The sequence below is a fragment of the Salmo trutta genome, chromosome 26 (assembly GCF_901001165.1).
Source record: "Salmo trutta chromosome 26, fSalTru1.1, whole genome shotgun sequence".
In the NCBI taxonomy this organism is placed as follows: Eukaryota; Metazoa; Chordata; class Actinopteri; order Salmoniformes; family Salmonidae; genus Salmo; species Salmo trutta.
This window is the reverse complement of record NC_042982.1, coordinates 1461394-1481590: the sequence shown is the minus strand read 5'-3', so window position 1 is coordinate 1481590 and position 20197 is coordinate 1461394. Positions and strand designations below refer to the sequence as shown.

The 20197-nt window shown below is 42.0% G+C and overlaps 1 protein-coding gene across 8 annotated transcripts in view; it reads left to right on the top strand.

Annotated features, from left to right (window-relative positions):
* LOC115162863 (protein furry homolog) overlaps positions 1–20197 on the top strand; it is a 273622-nt gene that overhangs the window by 86778 nt on the left and 166647 nt on the right. For all 8 annotated transcript variants that reach the window (XM_029714316.1, XM_029714315.1, XM_029714320.1 and 5 more), the window contains exons 5-14: positions 288–378; positions 820–899; positions 995–1075; positions 2365–2533; positions 3206–3298; positions 8434–8532; positions 12459–12560; positions 12692–12795; positions 14433–14541; positions 17667–17753. In XM_029714316.1, coding sequence (XP_029570176.1) covers positions 288–378; positions 820–899; positions 995–1075; positions 2365–2533; positions 3206–3298; positions 8434–8532; positions 12459–12560; positions 12692–12795; positions 14433–14541; positions 17667–17753 — 1015 coding nt within the window. The remainder of the gene's footprint in view (positions 1–287; positions 379–819; positions 900–994; positions 1076–2364; positions 2534–3205; positions 3299–8433; positions 8533–12458; positions 12561–12691; positions 12796–14432; positions 14542–17666; positions 17754–20197) is intronic.

The following is a 20197-nucleotide window of genomic DNA, read 5'->3' as shown; positions in this document are numbered from 1 at the left end:
GAAGTAGATGTCCTAACCGACCAGCCAAAACTATAGTTTGTTAACAAGAAATTTGTGGAGTGGTTGAAAAACGAGTTTTACTGACTCCAGCCTAAGTGTATGTAAACTTCCGACTTCAACTGTAGCTGCCGAAATGCTATTGGAAATGCAAACTGGATAATGATAAATCAATTTCACTTTTGTAATTTATATTCCCATTTGTGTGGTGTAATCTGTGACATAACTTGGTAACTGCTCTAGTTTGACAGCTTTGAGCTAACTTGTCCAACCCTGTTGATGTTTCACAGTGATGAACAGCACCGAGATTTTCTACTTGAAAGGAGGGATCTGGCAATCGACTTCATCTTCTCCCTCGTACTTATAGAAGTTTTAAAACAGGTGACTAATTTCCTCTATATACTCCACTCTAAAACACTAAACCCACCTAGCACATTATTTTCCTTCAATGTTCTGGGAAGAACAAAACTCTTAATTTCTTGAAGTGAAAGTTTGTGTTGTATACTGAACATAAGTGCCATTTTGACCAATGTTAGCATTCACATCGTCATTAGATATGGCTCCTCTGAGGGATACTTTACAGAACAACCACTTCTTGGATACATCCCAAATAGCACCCTATCCCTTATATAATGCATTACTTTCCACCAGAGCCCGATGGGCTTTTTGGGAATATGGTGCCATTTGGGACGCAGCTTAAAGGGCAGATATATTCCATTTGCTCAATCTCAGACTCATGACTGGAGTTTTCTGTTTGTAACAGAATGTTGTCATGACAGTGTCCCCCCCCCTCTCTCTCTTGCTCTCTCTTTCTATGACCAGATGCCACTCCACCCTGTCCTGGACAGTTTGGTCAGTGAAGTCATTAACTTGGCCTTTAAGCACTTTAGATACAAAGAAGGGTATGTTTAGCTCTGCTTTTATATGACTTTCTGTGTATACAGTATTTATTTATTTCCTTTTTCCCTATTCTTACACCTGTCTGTTTGTTTGCCAGGTATCATGGTCCTAACACTGGTAACATGCACATTGTAGCAGACCTCTATGCAGAAGTCATAGGAGTTTTAGCCCAGGCCAAGTAAGTCCCACAGTTCATTAAGTCATCTTTAAACAATAATCCATACTGTATGTCATTCATTCATTAATTAATTAATTTCTTTATTCATTCTTTCATTTATTTGTTTGTTTGTTCGTTCATTCATTTATCCATTCATTCACTTATTCATTCCTTAATTAATTCATAGGCTACTGTGTAGTTAAGATAGTATGCTGTCAGTCTTTGGGCAGTATTTGAACATATTTTAATTACCCTACACTTGAGGATGCAGGACAATAATGTATGCTGTTAAAAAAAACATGTACCATAGCACTGATCAGGTGTGAGAAAATTCTGTTGTCATTCAGGGGGATACCATCGGCTTTGTCTCAAATGGCACCCTATTCCCAATATAGTGCACTATTTTGGACCAGGACTTATAGGGCTCTGGTAAAAAGTAGTGCACTATGTAGGGAATAGATTTCCATTTGGGATGCATATCATGTTTAATGTTGCCATTGGAGATGACTAATGACTGTTTAGCAGTTGTGGTATGTTTGAATTGTCACAATGCTCTCTCCTGCTTCTGTTCTGTACACATCTGCCTGAGAATCTCACTGGTTTAAATAGAGAGCTAGACCTGAGTGGATCACAAGACATGTGTTTTGGACAAGTCCTTTGCCCTCCATACTAGGACTGAAAATCGCTGTGTGTTTATTGGAACTTTCCAGATCATCGCTGCAAAGGAACAAAGCCCTTAAAAATAGAGCTATGATTGGGTAGTATTAGCGTAGTGTAGGAGTGCTGATCTAGGATCAGTTTTGCCTTTTAGATTATAATGAATGGATCGGGGGTCCTGATCAGAACATTTGTCTGTTGCGTGCTCTTATGAACACAACCCTGTAAGAAAACTGGGACACCAGGTATGAGCATCTCCAGCCAATCTGTAGCATTCATTGATCAACACATGTTGCTCCAGAGCCAGTACTGTTGTTCCTTCAGACAAGCACAATGACTCTCGTTGACGTTCACTTGTAAATGTTCAAACTGACCAAAACTGACATTTGGTAGATCCTGCCTATATATGTATAACTTTATGAGCTGGATTGACTCTTTGCAATTCGATTATTTTCGTTTGTCTCGTTAGCATATTTAGCTAGCATCATCCATTGAAATTCGTTATTACTTGCGTTAACTATGTCAGCATTCTGGTAATAGACACCCAATGGGCTATTTACCCCTGGTCAAAAGTAGCGCACTGTATTTCAAATAGGGTGCTATTTGGGACACTGCCTTTGTTCCAACTCTCTGTCTCCTCCTCTCCTTCTCAGATTTCCTGCTGTGAAGAAAACGTTTCTGTCTGAGCTGAAGGAGCTGAGACAGAAGGAGCAGAGTCCCTACGTGGTCCAGAGCACCATCAGCCTCATCATGGGTGTCAAGTTCTTCCGCATCAAGATGTATCCAGTGGAGGACTTTGAAGCCTCCTTCCAGTTCATGCAGGTACAGAAGTGAGCAGTGAGCTCTACAGAAACTGCAGAAGTGATGATTATAGGCCCACCTGTCTCAAACAAGTGTGTAATCCTGCATGGTTGAAAAGGACCAGTGAATTCTATAAGTGATAGGAAGCAGTCTTTTCTGACAACTCACCTTTTAATGTTGAAATTGTCCTATATTGGTCCATTTCCATATGAACTTGATTCATGTCTCTCTGTCTTATCCATGTAGCTAACAATGTAATAAGTGTCAGAAGTGGGATCCGAACCCATAAGTGAGAATGGTCATCTCTAACAGTACTAAATATGTCCAGAATCTCTTGATTCCTCTTGTTATCTCCAGCTTGAATTCCCCCCTTTGCATTCTGTATACTTTTCTAATCCTAGGCCTTTCTTTCCTTTTCTCGTCCCAATTCACCACCTATTCCAGAAATTCCTGTCAATCATTTAAAAGCATATGATTGGTTTAAGCATTGGCTGGAGTGAGTTTCCACCATTATTAAATCCATGCGAGAAAGTGTTCAAGTGTACACTGTAAGAAGGGTGTAGTTTCGTCACTTAGCTTTTTGTTGACCAGCATGTGACCTGACCTTAGTGGCTGACTGTATGGTTTACAACATGCAATCCTTATGATGTAAGGGTTTATGCAGTATTTAATAAGTGCTGCTCTCCGTTGCAGGACTGTGCCCAGTACTTCCTGGAAGTGAAGGACAAGGACATTAAGCATGCCCTGGCCGGCCTCTTTGTGGAGATCCTAGTTCCTGTAGCGGCAGTAAGTTGGTTATCTGACCAGATGACAACTACAATATGATGTATTTTCCTTGACGTCTTCATGATGTCATGAAACCGATACTTGTTTATAAAAGAGACCAGTTGTTGTAACCAATGATGTATATAAACCCTGGATTGCTGATGCTATGTATTGGCCACTGAGAGGCTTTGAAGCCACCGGCCGGCTAGATTGGCACTCCCCAGTAGGAGCAGTCCTCCATAGGAATTAATGGAATTCTACAGCATTTAAAGGACAAAATTATATGTATTTGTATATTTCTTTGTAGTGTGGACAGTAATATTAGTAATCTTTAATTAAACATTACACTTTAAGAAAAATATTTGTATATATTTTTCTGTTTTTTCTGTTTAGCTCACATAATATCATTTAAAAGTATGCATTAAGGTGTCTGTAATAGAATAAATGTGGCAAAACAAATGTAGACACTAATAAATGCATTTTTATAGCTTCCAATATATGTTTTACAATGGTGGTGGATTGCCAAGATGGAGGCAAGGTGGCTTCAACACAGCGACCCCTGTTTTATCAATCAAAATAACTGCACACCTCAGTGAACTCATTTATCATCAGGGTTTAAAATGCCCTAGTGGTACCAAGTAATCCAAATGTAATGAATTTTGTAAGGGATTTCAAAAATGTGGAGGGTGAAAACTAAAAGCGGATATACCTAATTCCGTAGAGAGTTAACCAACCTCGTGAACAGGTTTGGTATCTCTATCTTTTATACCGGGCATTGGGAAAATATTCAGACCCCTTCACTTTTGCCACATTTTGTTACTTTACAGCCTTATTCTAAAATTGATTAAACTGTTTTTTCCCCTTATCAATCTACAAATAATATCCCATAATGAGAAAGCAAAAACTGTTTTTTATACAGTACCAGTCAAAAGTTTGGACACAACTGCTCATCCCATGTTTATTCTTTATTTTAACTATTTTCTACATTGTAGAATAATAGTGATGAAATCAAAACTATGAAATAACACATAAAGAATCATGTAGTAACCCCAAAAATGTGTTAAACAAATCAAAATATATTTTATATTTGAGATTCTTCAAAGTAGCCACCCTTTGCTTTGATGACAGTTTTGCACACTCTTGGCATTCTCTCAACCAGCATCCGCGTATGGCAACTTTTCCAGTACCTGCGAACTGAGACGAGGATATCTTTCGCCGATATCGCAGGGTTTCACCAGTTGGAGTCACCGGGCTAGTTTCACCGTTAGTTTCATTGTAAAGGGTTTCAGTCCCCCTCAAAGCGGAAAATGTATCATCGTAAGCAGAGTCCACTCTGAACGTTGATGCTTTCTTTCCTGATACGGCTTCGGTGCTTGCGTAAGTGTCTGAAGGACAAGAGAAGTTAATCTTAGCTACAGTATCGCATGACTCCAAGGAGGAGGGAAGTTGCTCACTCACAGAGACTTTTGGCTCAAAATCATGAAAATAATAGTCAATCAGGTTTGCTGGTTGAATGTGACGAGATATCGTAATATCTGCTTGAGTCAGATTTTTCACCAAGAGGTCCTTTCAACAGATACTCCTTGCGGATGACTGTGTTGCAGCCAGCATTAGGAGAAGACAGTGTTGTCAGTGGAGACAGCACGGTTATTTGTAACCACAATTGGTTGTTTTTCCAATCCATCAGTGGGACCAAACCATCCATCAAGTCTGCTCCGAGTAGCAGGGGTTTAGTTTTGAGGCTGGTAACATACACAGGGTGAACAAGAGATACGTCTTGGAAGTGTAGTTTCAGCATCTCAGAGTCTCAAAGTGAGAGGCGAGGTAGTCTGAGTGAAACCTTGAAGTTTAGTGTTGCATCATTCCATTTTTAACCAACGTTTAGCTGGGTTCAAAGCCCTTTTGAGATCATTAAACAATGTTTGAGAGATGAGCGATATTGTCGAGCCCAAATCAATTAGCACACCACTGGTTAAGCTTGTTTCTTGATCGAGCGAAACCTGGATAGGGTTTTGAGTGAGAATAATTTGATTGTTTACGTCCTCGCAAATGGTGTTAATTTCGGCAGACCTGTTCTCCGGCTAATCCACACCTAGTCATGACGACTTATCTTTTTCCTCTTTGTCAAATTTCTGGTGCTTTTGTACTTCTCTTAGCAGAGCTTCTAAAGAGCATTGGTCTACGATTTGATCGTCATTGACGCCTTTGTTACCCTTGACACTTCGCCCTGACACTTTGTGTGGGTTGGGTGCAGGAACGGAATGATCAGGTTGATTGTAGCGGTAGTCGTTTTGCTGCCGACGTTCTTTATAGTTATTTTGACCGCGGTGGTTATTGGTATCGTGGTTTTGGGGTAGATACCTTTGTTGTGGGTCATCTCTCAATGCTCCTATCCCTGATGACACACCCTCTAACTGGAGTGAGTGCTCCTGTCCAATATTGAAAACTGAGATGTCAGAGGTCTTAGCAAGGTTCACTTTTGATGCCTCAAAAGCTGTGCTCGCAAGCTCTCTGAGTTCTGAGATTGGCAAACCAACGTGGCCTGTAGGGCCCATGTAGTTAACTCCTTTGTGTACCGAGCGCCGAGTTCCTCCAGGTGGAACCTAAGGGTGGTATTCTGCTGCATCGCAGAGCCCACTTGGGCGCTTAGAGTTCTTATTTTAGACACGTGTGTCTCACTTGCTCCGTTCGGCCTCAAACTTATCTGTCATGGTTTGCAGTTAGAGGTCTTGAGTGCGGAGCGAGAGATTCAGTGATGAGATTTCCTCCGCTTGCTGGGAGATCATTTTTTAAATCTTCCTCACCTGGGTTCTCTCATCAATCATTTGGTCAGCGACATCAATGAGTGCCGCTGTTTTGTCATCCAACTTAGTCATTGTGTTCATTAACTGATCGTCTTTGGTTTGCAGCATTTGGACTAGAACATTATTGCTTTGAGTGTTGTTCATCAAAACTGCCTGCATGTTATCAAGTTGCACACCCCTGTTTGTAGCTAATTCGTCAGATTTATCTAGTTTGGCGTGGACTTCTTCATATTTATTTTTGGCTAAATCGAGTTGTTCCTGAGGAAGCCGATTTTTTTCCTGTAGAAGACGATTTTGTTCAAGAGTTTATGCTCGTTGGTCGTCATAAGTTTTTACCATTTTTTAAAAATTGTTCCGTTCTCAAATGCAGTTCCTTAGCTAGCAGTATCTTTTCCTTTTCTTCTTTCATCATCAGTTTCCTGGTTCTCTCCACCTGCCCCCTCATCTCAACCGTTTCTTGCTCGTGCTTCTGCTATGCACTGAGGTACTGGACCGATGTCAATCTCTGCTGGCTGACATACATCAGGACTATACTGGAGAGAACCTTTATAAGGCCTGCACCTGATGGTTTATTTTGGAGGGCGTTTTTTGCAATTTCTGCAGTTTTGATCTAACATTCTCAGCCCTTTGGCAAAGTTTGGGATCGTATCGCTGCTGAGGTCAGCAATCAATCTTTCCATGGGTGAGGGTTCACTAATTAGTGGGGAATGGGGGCCACCCCCTCTGATAGCTTGCTCAGAGGGGGTGGTCGTATGGTGCCAGGATAACAACTTCTCCCTCAACGTGATCAAGACAAAGGACATGATTGTGGACTACAGGAAAGGAGGACCGAGTATGCCCCCATTCTCATCGACAGGGCTGTAGTGGAGCAGGTTGAGAGCTTCAAGTTCCTTGGTTCCCACATCACAAATAAACTATCATGGTCCAAACACACCAAGACAGTCGGGATAGTTTGGGTTTTGAGTCTTGGAAGTTGCAAAAACAATTTTAATCCATTTATAGACGTTAATGAATCATCAATCAGGATCAGTAATGTGGGAGTTTGACTTCAATGAACTTGAAAAAGCTAATTTAATTGCTTTAGCAATGTTAATGATTAATCATACCTGTATAGGCTATCTGGGAATTTGGATACTCACAGGACAGTCATGACCCAACCAATAAATGTTGTCTACTATTTTACTAAACAACAGCTGTTTAAGGTGCAAAGGTTAATCCTAACCCCAATTCTATTAGAAATAAAAAAAAACATTTTAATAAATGCAACAGTTGGACCATGGATAAAGATACTCCAAACTTTTAGAATCTTTAAAATCCATCAGATATTGACTGAATTATAGCACATAAAACATTGTACTGGCACGGACAAATAACGAATGACGTTCAGGCATTTTGGTATGAATTTAGATATTTCATTTATTGTCAAATTTCCGGGGTGTTTTCTTCTTAAAATGCACTCATATATAAAAGTTCTTAATATAGCAAGTATTTTTTAGACTTTGTGATAAAATAAAGATAAAATTATATGTACCTCATTTGCAAACATTAATAAATTAATATAAAGGCGTGGAACACCAAAAATCTGCTCTGTTTAGGGCTACCTGCGCTCACCAGCGCTATCTAGACTGTCTCATTAATTATTCATTACTATTGTTGTCACCTTCTCTTGGATAATTCAACAAGTGCGTCAGGAGAATAATACATTATTTAAAATCAAAACGCTTGGATCTAGATTACTCATATCTATACATACTTTACATTGTTTGCAAGATCAGACATAGTATCACTATAATCAGAGTTTTCCTTTTCAGAAGTTGCTTTCATTTCAACGCATCTCATTTGTGAACATTTCAGCTGTATTAAATCATTACTTTCTTCAATTACACAAAAAATCAACACCCACCAAAATAAAGTTATCTTTCTTCTCTTTCTTGTGATGCAAGTGTTGAGACAGTGTTTTAAATCCCCGACCAAGCATTAGTGTTCTTATAGATGCAACGGAAAGCCAATGTAGTCCATTGAGTCCAATTCAGGCAATACTAGAGTGAGTTTGACAGGTCATTACAAGTTTCCACTGTTGTTATGTTAACGGGAAAACATTTATGGCACTAGCGACAGTAGGAAAGAGTCACCAGAGTAAAATGAAAGGAATCAATCCAGAGATTTAAGTGACAAGTGGATTTTGCACCCCTCAAACATAGGAAATAGATGGTTGAAAAGGAGAGCTCCTCAGGTGGGTGAGGCATGCGCATATCAAGGTTTATTGTATTTGAGTGTGCTTGAGTGTATGTGTGTGTACATGTGTGTACGTGTGTGTGTGCGTGATGCTGAATATGTGTTCTCCATTTCCAGGCTGTTAAGAACGAGGTGAACGTGCCGTGCCTAAGGAACTTTGTGGAGAGCCTGTATGACACAACACTGGACCTCTCCTCCAGGAAAAAACACTCTCTGGTTAGTCGCATGCGCACGCACACGCAAACACACACACACACACACACACACACACACACACACACACACACACACACACACACACACACACAGCCCAGAGTTGTTGATGTTCTTCTCCAAAAGCCACAGTGGCAGGCCAGTGTAAAACTGGTGCATAGCAAACATGCCTGTGGTGTCTCTCAAACCTCAAAGCATTTCAAGGTCAAACTTGTGTAGAGGCTCTCTCCTTGTTGCTCCTCTAACTAACGATTTACAAGAGAGGACAGGCAACCTCTTCAACCTCTTCATAATAATGGTGCCGGAAGAGATGGCTGCCGTTTTATCGTCTCCTAACCAGTTGTGCTTATGTGTGTTTTTTCACGTTATTTGTAACTTATTTTGTACATAATGTTTCTGCCACAGTCTCTTGTGACCGAAAATAACTTATTGATATCAGGACAGCGATTACTCACCTTGTACTGGAATCCATTTTTTCTTTAGTAAGTCGGACGCGAAGGATTTACTTCAGACACTCGACAAGGCCCAAATCCCCGTCATTCACATGAGAAAGAGAGATATCGGGGACGTAGGTTAGGGTGCCTTGTAAGGATCCGACGGCGAATGGGTAATCTGCCTCCACTATCAGTACTATTAGCCAAAGTACAATCATTGGATAACAAAATAGACAAACTACAATCGCGAATATCCTACCAATGCGACATTAAAAACTGTAATATCTGATGTTTCACCGACTCATAGCTGAATGACAACATGAATAACATTCAGCTGGCGGGGTTTACGCTGCATCGGCAAGATAGGAACGCTGCCTCTGGTAAGACAAGTCTGGTTCATCCTTGGGAGCAATTTCCAAACGCCCGAAGGTACCACATTCATCTGTACAAACAATAGTACGCAAGAATAAACACCATGGGAACACGCATTCCGTCTCCTAGAGATGAACATACTTTGGTGCGAAAAGTGCAAATCAATCCCAGAACAACAGCAAAGGACCTTGTGAAGATGCTAGAGGAAACAGGTACAAAAGTATCTATATCCACAGCAAAACGAGTCCTATATCAACATAACCTGAAAGGCCGCTCACCAAAGAGGAAGCCACTGCTCCAAAACCGCAATAAAAAAGCTACGGTTTGCAACTGCACATGGGGACAAAGATCGTACTTTTTGGAGAAATGTCCTCTGGTCTGATGAAACAAAAATAGATATGTTTGGCCATAATGACCATCGTTATGTTTGGAGGAAAAAGGGGGAGGCTTGCAAGCCAAAGAACACCATCCCAACCGTGAAGCATGGGGTGGCAGCATCATGTTGTGGGGTGCTTTGCTGCAGGAGGGACTGGTGCACCTCAGAAAATAGATGGCTTCATGAGGAGGGAAATTATGTGGATATATTGAAGCAACATCTCAAGACATCAGTCAGGAAGATAAAGCTTGGTCGCAAATGGGTCTTCCAAATGGACAATGACCCCAAGCATACTTCCAAAGTTGTGGCAAAATGGCTTAAGGACAACAAAGTCAAGGTATTGGAGTGGCCATCACAAAGCCCTGACCTCAATCCTATAGAAAATCTGTGGGCAGAACTGAAAAAGTGTATGCGAGCAAGGAGGCCTAAAAACCTGACTCAGTTACACCACCTCTGTCAGGAGGAATGGGCCAAAATTCACCCAACTTATTGTGGGAAGCTTGTGGAAGGGTACCCAAAATGTTTGACCCAAGTTCAACAATTTAAAGCCAATGCTACCAAAGACTCATTCAGTGTATTAAACTTCTGACCCACTAGGAATGTCATGAAAGAAATACAAGCTGAAATACATCATTCTCTCTACTATTATTCTGACATTTCACATTCTTAAAATAAAGTGGTGATCCTAACTGTCCCCACACAGGGAGTTTTTACTAAGATTAAACGTCAAGAATTGAAAAACTGAATATAAACGTATTTGGCTAAGGTGTATGTAAACGTCCGACTTCAACTGTACCTCATTTCTTCCAGCATGTTAAATGTGCAGCCAGAGGAAAAATATCTCTAGACCACCTTTACTCCACACACAGAGACACATACAAAGCTCTCCCTCACCCTCCATTTGGCAAATCTGACCATAATTTTATCCTCCTGATTCCTGCTTACAAGCAAAAACTAAATCATGAAGCACCAGTGACTCGGTCAGATGAATAAAGAAGTGGTCAGATGATTCAGATGCTAAGCTACAGGACTGTTTTGCTTGCACGGACTGGAATATATGTTCCGGGATTCTTCCAATGGCATTGAGGCATTGGCTTCATCAATAAGTGCATTGATGACATCATTGATGTGAGTAAAACCTTTAAACAGGTCAACATTCACAAGGCCGCCGGGCCAGACGGATTACCAGGACATGTACTCTGAGCATGCGCTGACCAACTGGCAACTGGCACTAACATTTTCAACCTGTCCCTGACTGAGTCTGTAATACCAACATGTTTCAAGCAGACCACCATAGTCCCTGTGCCCAAGAACACTAGGGTAACATGCCTAAATGACTACCGACCCTTACACGGAACCCAAACCGGCTGCGCACGTGCGCCATCGTGCGCCCCCCACACCAAACGCTATCACGACAAGCAGTTTAAAATATCAAAACAAACTCTGAACCAATTACATTAATTTGGGGACAGGTCAAAAAGCATTAAACATTTATGGCAATTTAGCTAGCTAGTTTCCACTTGCTAGCTAATTTGTCCTATTTAGCCATCTTGCTGTTGCTAGCTAATTTGTCCTGGGATATAAACTTTGAGTTGTTATTTTACCTGAAATGCACAAGGTCCTCTACTCCGACAATTAATCCACACATAAAATGGTCAACCGAATCGTTTCTAGTCATCTCTCCTCCTTCCAGGCCTTTTCTTCTCTGGACTTTATATTGCGATTGGCAACTTTCATAAATTAGGTGCAGTACCGCCACGACTTCGTTCGTCTTTCAGTCACCCACCGGGTATAACCAATGAGGAGATGGCACGTGGGTACCTGCTTCTATAAACCAATGAGGAGATGGGAGAGGCAGGACTTGCGGCAATAATTGAATATAATAATTGTTAAATGCAATAATTGAATAATATAGATTTCTAAATGTATTTTACGACGCGAGCGGTGTAGTCCGCCTGTTAGCAATCAAGTCTGTAGCCATGAAGTGCTTTGAAAGGCTGGTCATGGCTCACATCAACACCATTATCCCAGAAAACCTAGACCCACTCCAATTTGCATACCGCTCCAACAGATCCTCAGATGATGCAAACTCTATTGCACTCCACACTGCCCTTTCCCACCTGGACAAAAGGAACACCTATGTGAGAATGCTATTCATTGACTACAGCTCAGCGTTCAACACCATAGTGTCCTCAAAGCTCATCACTAAGCTAAGGACCCTGGGACTAAACACCTCCCTCTGCAACTGGATCCTGGACTTTCTGATGGGCCGACCCCAGGTGGTGAGAGTAGGCAACAACACCTCCGCCACACTGACCCTTAACACGGGGGCCCCCCAGGGGTGTGTACTTAGCCCCCTCCTGTACTCCTTTACCCATGACAAGAGCTTCAAGTTCCTCGGTATCCACATCACAGTGGACTTAACATGGTCCTCTAACACCAGAAGATTCTTATTAAAGAATGCAGCAATTCCTCTTCTCCCTCAGGAGGGTGAAACGTTTTGGCATGGCCCCTCAGATCCTATTTTCTATTTTTATCTATATTATTATTAGTGCATTGTTGGGAAAGAGCTCTCAAGGTAAGAATTTCACTTTACTGTTTTACACCTGTTGTATCCTGTGCACATGGCGAATAAGCTTGAAACACCCACCTCATTGAAGCATAGGAATGTTCTATCTGAAGATTTCATAGACCTAAACACAGGCTCTGTATCCCTTAGTGATATGTCTACTGTGTGTGTGTCCTAGGCTCTCTACCCGTTGGTGACCTGTCTGCTGTGTGTCAGCCAGAAGCATTTCTTCCTCAACAAATGGACTGTCTTCCTCAACAACTGCCTCTCCAACATCAAGGTGCTGTACTGCAATCAGCGGGAATCTAACCCACAATCCTTATGTTGCAAGCACCATGTTCTACCAACTGAGCCACACAGGACCAACCAGTACTAACATCAGTCTGTCTGTCGGTCTGTCTGTGTCTGCAGAGTAAGGACCCCAAGATGGCGCGTGTAGCCCTGGAGTCTCTTTACCGTCTTCTGTGGGTCTACATGATCAGGATCAAGTGTGAGAGCAACACTGCTACGCAAGGGTAATGTTTCTACTGCTGTGTATACACAGGCAGAAAAGTTCAGATAGTTTTTCCACTAATTGGTCTTTTCACCAATGAGATCAGCTCTGAAAAAGATCTGTTTTGGTATGATTGGTCAAAAGACAAATGAGTGGGAAAAATTATCAGAATTGGACTGTGTGTGTAAACGCAGCCAATTTCACACAGCAATTGCAATGTTTGTGTTTTGTGGCACGTAATTTATATTTTTCCACAAAATACAGCTTGTTACAAACAGCGCCACATACACATTGCAACTCAGTTGTAAATATCTTGATAGTGTTCAACACTGCAACCATTTACCTCCCAGCTACACTGGACTGTGTGCCACGTAACATCCTCCCCCAAGGCCACTCCTCTCAATGTTGAAGCCACAATGTCTACGTTCCGAATGGCATCCTATTCCCTACGTAGTGCACTACTTTTGACCAGGGCTCATAGGGCCCAAAGTAGTGCACTAAATTGGGAATAGGGTGCAATTTAGGACAAGGAGAAGAGGCCGGTGCATGGCAGCACCCACAGGAAGCTGTGTACATAACCTAGTCTGCTCGTGAATAGTATATTTCTCTTGGTCGAACTGTAGAGCAAAAAAAGTGTTTTTATATATTGCATCCCTCCCCAACACACTCAAGAACACATTCATACCCGCAGGCATGCAAACATACACACCCAGGTGCATGCACGAGCGCATGCACACAAACATATACACACACACACCAACACACACAGTCTCCTCCCCTTCGTTGATAATGGGAGACTTGGCTGACTTGGCTCTTTACCTGTCAGAGTGGCAAGCCCAGTCTGTAAACAGGCAGCCTGTTACACCAGGAGGGATGGAGGAGGGTGGAGGAAGGAACATGGAGAAAGGCGGGTGGGGGAGATGACTGAAGTGGGAAGTAGCTAGGAGGTAGGCCAGGGATGGTCAGGGACTGGCTGATGATCATCACGCTATAGGGAGTTAAAGCTCTTTCTCATTGGAAGATGAGCCAGGGGACTTTAGTATCAGAGCCACACACACTAGTGTAGTAGGCCGTGGATTAGGGCTTGACTCGTAGGTTAAGAGGCAGAATCAGACGATACGCATTACCAGGGATGCGTCCCAAATGGCACCCTATTCCCTTTATAATGCACTTCTTTTTACCATGGCCCATGGGGCTCTAGCCAAAAGTAGTGCACTATGTAGGGAATATGGTGCCATTTGGGACACAGACCATGCCACAGGAGGAATAACAAACAGGTCAAGCCTTTAACACATTGTAATTAGCCCGGAAATAAACCAGGCTTAAAATAAAACACTTGTTAATAAATGGAACACCGGCATACAGGCCAGCCAGTGTAAAGCAATCTAATATAACATTTTTATCTATGTCAGTTCTAACTGTTTGTGATCCCTATGTGTCTCATCTGTTGAATGTTTGTCCTGTGTTGAATTCCCTGAAGCTCCATCCTTACTGTCTGTCTCTCTCTCTCTCTCCCCTCTTTCTTCTCTCTTCTCTCTCTCTCGCTCTCCTCTTTCTTCTTCTCTCTTCTCTTCTCTCTCTCTCTCTCTCGCTCTCCTCTTTCTTCTTCTCTCTTCTCTTCTCTCTCTCTCTATCTCTCTCCCCTCTGCTCTCCTACAGGCGTCTCAACACCATCATTACAACACTCTTCCCCAAGGGCTCTCGCAGTGTGGTGCCCAGAGATATGCCCCTCAACATCTTCGTCAAAATTATCCAGTTTATTGCACAGGTATACTGCTGTCAACAAGATTATCATTATTGAAACATTTATAACTTTTATGTTAGTTTTTCCTGAAGCATGCACAATAAAAAACGTTACATTTTTTACAGTTCAGTCATCTAGCAGACACTCAAGAAGATAGTTCTGAGAGAGAGCGTGAGAGTTGTTCAGAGACAGCACGCTCAAGTGATTTTGAAATTAAAGAAAATAGGGATACCGGTCTGTAGTTTTTCAACATCAGAAGAGTCGAGTGTTGGTTTTCCTGAGGAGGGATGCGACTCTGGCCATTGTGAAGTCAGAGGGGACTCAACCAGTGGTCAGGGATGAGGGAAGTAAGGAATCGGAGAAGGTCTCCAGAAATGGTCTGGAGAAGGGAAGAGAGGATGTGGTCGAGCGGGCAGGTTGTTAGACTGCCGGACCTCACTAGTCGCAGGATTTCATCTGGAGAGAGAGAAGAGAAAGAGGTCAAGGCGTAAGGTAGTTCTGTGTGAGGGGGACCAATGGACTCAATAGGCTGAGTGAATGAGGAGCGGATGTCGTGAACCTTATTTTTAAAGCGGTTGACAAAGTTGTCCACAGAGAGGGAGGAGGGAGTGGAGGATTAAGGAGGGAGGAGAAGGTGGTAAAGAGTTTCCTATGGTTAGAGGCAGAAGCTTGAAATTTAGAATGATATAAAAGTAATTTTAGCAGTGAATACAGAGGAAGAGGAGGTAGAGAGGCGGGAGTGAAAGGATGATAGGTCCTCCGGGAAGTTTAGTTTTCCTACATTTTTGCTCAGCTGCCAGGAGCCAGCTGCCCTGTTCTGTTAGCTCGCAATGAGTCACTCAGCAACGGAGCAGGAGGGGAGGGCCGAGCCGGCCGAGAGGTAAGCGTACAATGCGAGTCATAGGAAAGGGAGGAAAGTTGGGTCGAAGAGGCAGGAGGAGAAAGGTGGGAGAAAGATTTAGCAGACGGGAGAGATGATATGAAGAGTAGTAGGAGAGAGAGAACGAAGATTGCAACGGCTCATCAGCATCTGGGTAGGGACTGAGGGGCTAGGGTTGGAGGAAAGGGAGACAGAAAAGGAAACAAAGTACTGATCAGAGACCTGGAGAGGGGTTGCAGTGAGATGAGTAGGCTAACAGCCTCTAGTAAAGATGAGGTCAAGCATATTGCCTGTTTTGTGAGTGGAAGGGGACTGGAAAAGGGTGAGGTCAAAAAAGACATGGACGGGAAAGAGTGAGGTGGAAAAAAAGGAATCGGGAATGTTGAAGTTGCCAAGTATGAAGAGCGGTGAGCCATCGTCAGGAAATTAACTTATCAAGGTGTCATGCTCATTGAGGAACTCTCTAAGGGCACCTGGTGGGTGATAGATGACAACAATGTTAAGCTTGAGTGGACAAGGGACAGTGACAGCATGGAATTGAAATGAGGAGATGGACAGGTGAGAGAGGGTGAAAATCTACACTTGGGAGCAATTAGTAGCCCTGTGCCATCACCTCGACGAGCAGATGTTCTCAGACTATGAGAGAAATCGTAGTCAGATGAAGAGATCAGCTGGAGTAGCAGTGTTCTCTGTGGTGATCCATGTCTCCGTCAGGGCCAAAAAGTCAAAAGACTGAAGGGCAGCATAGAGATGAACTCTGCGTTGTTGACCGCAGATTGGCAGTTCCAAAAGCTGCCAGAGACCCACAATTCCACATGGGTTGTAATTGCAGGGTACACTAAGTTAGAAGAGTTGTAGCCAAGGGGTGAGGAGCATCTGTAAAACCTACAGGGAGAGGAGCAAACAGGTATAGAAAACACACACATACACTAGTATGTGGACATCCTTTGAAATGAGTGCATTTGGCTATTTCAGCACAACCGCTGCTGACAGGTGTATAAAATCAAGTACACAGCCATGCAATCTCCATAGACATACATTGGCAGTAGAATGGCCCGTACTGAAGAGCTCAATGACTTTCAACGTGGTACTGCCATAGGATACCACCTTTCCTACAAGTCAGTTTGTCAAATTTCTGCCCTGCTAGAGCTGCCCCGGTAAGTGCTATTATTGCAAAGTGGAAACGTGTAGTAGCAACAATGGCTCAGCCGCAAAGTTGTATGCCACACAAGCTCATAGAACGGGACTGCTGAGTGCTGATGCACGTAGCACGTGAAAAGCACCTGTCCTCAGTTGCAACACTCGCTACCCTGTTCTAAACTGTCTCTAGAAGCAGCGTCAGCAGAAGAACTGTTCATCGGGAGCTTCATGAAAAGGATTTCCATGGCCGAGCAGACGCAGGCCAGGCTAAGATCACAATGCACAATGCCAAGCGTTGGATGGAGTTGTGTAAAGCTCGCTGCCATTGAACTCTGGAGCAAAGGAAACACGTTCTCTGGAGTGATTAATCACGCTTTACCATCTGGCAGTCCGACGGACAAATCTGGGTTTGGCGGATGCCAGGAGAATGCTACCTGCCCCAATGCATAGTGCCAACTGTAAACTTTGGTGGAGGAGGAATAATGGTCTGGGGCTGTTTTTCATGGTTTGGGCTAGGCCCTATAGTTCCAGTGAAGGGAACTCTTAATGCTACAGCATACAATGACATTCAAGACAATTCTGTTGCTTCCAACTTTGTGGCAACAGTTTAGGGAAGGACGTTTCCTGTTTCAGCATGATAATGCCCCTGAGCACAAAGCGAAGTCCATACAGAAATGGTTTGTCGAGATCGGTGTGGAAGAACTTGACTGGCCTGCACAGAGCCCTGACCTCAACCCCATTGAAGAGGCCTAATCGCCCTACATCAGTGCCCAACCTCACTAATGCTCTTGTGGCTTAATGGAAGCAGTTCCCTGCAGCAATGTTCCAACATCTAGTGGAAAGCTTTCCCAGAAGAGTGAAGGCTGTTATAGCAGCAAAGGGGGGACCGACTCCATATTAATGCCCATGTTTTTGGAATAAGATGTTCGATGAGCAGCTGTTCTCATGCTTTTGGCCATGCAGTGTAGTTGCCAAAGCTACAAAAGAGCAAAATGAGATAGAAAAATAATTAGGTAAGATACTCAATTGAGAGGGTGTTGTAGAGCCTTCCTCTCTGATGTGAATGTGATGATGTGAAAAACAGCAACAATATTACAAATCTGATCTAAACCCTCTTCTTCCACCACAGGAACGACTGGACTTTGCCATGAAAGAGATCATCTTTGACCTTATGTGTGTTGGGAAACCAGCCAAAGCCTTTAGTCTTAACCCAGAGGTACAGTACATAATTGGCTTTGAATTCCGTCATCCTTCAATATTAATTATTTACAATTCTACAACCTTAACACCAAATAACATCAAATTCAGTATGTTGGCCCATGGTACATCTCTTAACTTAGTTTGAAAAAACCTAAGGGATTGGTTAAGCGATGGTTGAGTTATTGATAAATCAGGAAATCATATTTTAGGTGTCCATTTAAATCCTTTGTAAATCCACCCCACAATTAACTGTCAACTTGAAACACTGTGGGGTCATCAAAGACATTACCATGATGAATATCTTAAAAAATAAAGAAGCTATTAACAATTAACTTTTTCTCCTATGTAACGCTAATGCTTAAAATAATCATCAAAAGTCACATTCACTCCAAATGTGGTCTTTGCTAATCACAATAATCCCTAAAGAGTGAGAAAATAAGGTTGATGCATTCAAAGATGGCCACACTATACCAGTAAATGCATATTAGCACATACTCTAACATTCCAAAATATGCAAGGAAAATATTTCAAAACTCTTCTTCTCATGAACCATGAGTCCAAATGAGGCCAATTTGGAATGTAGGCCCATGGTACATGTCTTAACTTAGTTTGAGAAAAGCTAAGTGATTGGTCAAAAGATGGTTGCGTTATTGATTTTACCTGTCCATTTAAACCAATGTAAATCCCTCCCACAGTGGCCAATCAACTTGAAGCTTGTCATTGCTATCATGGACGTCCCTAAGATGAACCACACTGAATTTCTTATTGATATCACAAAAAACAAGGAAACTATTAACAACTCATTCTTGGTATATAACGCTAATGCTCAAAATCATCTGCAATCATCTTCTCCTCATAAACCATATGTCAGATTGTCTCCAGATTTAGTATATAGACTCAATGAATTAGCCTCTAATGAATGAGAATTATTAGTTGCTGCATTAAAATTCGACCACGCATCATATCACACCAGGGCTACATATCACACCAGGGCTACAAGAACTCCATGTAATGGAAATTGGTATGTAAATCTTATGTACACTGAGTATACAAAACATTAAGAAAACCTGTTCTTTCCATGACATAGAATGACTAGGTGAATCTAGTTGAAAGCTATGATCTCTTATTGATGTCACTTGTTAAATCCACTTCTTTCAGTGTAGATGAAGGGAGGAGACATGTTAAAGAAGGATTTTTAAGCCTTGAGACAATTGAGACATGGATTGCGCATGTGTGCCATTCAGAGAGTGAACTGACAAGAACAAATATTTAAGTGCCTTTGAACGGGGTATGGTAGTAGGTGCCAGGCACACTGGTTTGTGTCAAGAACTACAACGCTGCTGGGTTTTTCACTCTCAACAGTTTCTCGTGTGTATCAAGAATGGTCCATCACCCAAAGGACATGTGAATATAAAGTCACTGCAACCTTAGATGGCTGCACCAGACCAGTTGGAGGCACTATATATGTCATTGGCACCAGTGGCATAGGTTACTAGAGCCACCAGTGGCATAGGTTACTAGAGCCACCAGTGGCATAGGTTACTAGATAACTATTGATCAAGTGGACTTTGTCTCATGCAAATTAGAGTTAGGTTTAAATTATGCAGACGAACATTGTGAAATATCATAAAAATAAGACAAAAAATATTTCAAAAATCTTAAAATAAATCATTAGTCAAATTAACCCCAGCATTGGTATATAACTCAATACATTAACACTATAAAAGCCTGGCCTCATTGGATCCCCCTTTCTGCCAATGACACGTCTTTTGTACGTCAACATTCTAACAGTCTAATAAATATATTTAATGTATGCTATCGGAAAAATAATAATTTGATTGTGTTTATGAAGGTCTAGGAAAAAATCCTCCCCCAAAATATTTTGACCTCTAGGGTAAATATCAGAATTACCTGTATAAATGACTTTAAAAAGGATTATCTGATACATTTTAAACTTTGTTTGACAAGGGGTTCTGAAAGGTCATGAAACTACCTATCAAAGTATAAATAATATAACCAACTTTGAAAGCACCAGCTACAACTGCTATAAAGAAATCGCCCATATTGTGCCATTGACATTAGAATGTTGGAGTTCAAAATGTCCAGTATTTCTGTGTTCATATTTCAGAAGAACATTATGATTCTGTAGACATTCAGAATGTTGAAAAAATGCATGCTGAGGGCAAATAGAGAGCCACTCTACAAATGATCACTAACCCAAACAGCTCTATAATAGATAAAATAGATAAAATAGATGGCCATGGCTGCGAATATGTGAGCAAAACATTTTAGCAGCCCCCCTCTTGACAGCAGAGAGAAGATTTAGCTATTCATAACTAATTTCATGCAATTCTACATACTTTGCCATAGGGTAGAGATATCTGAGTGAGAGTGACTAACAAAATCAATGGGGGCCCCACAGTCGGTAATTTGACCATGATTACTACAAGGTTAGATAGC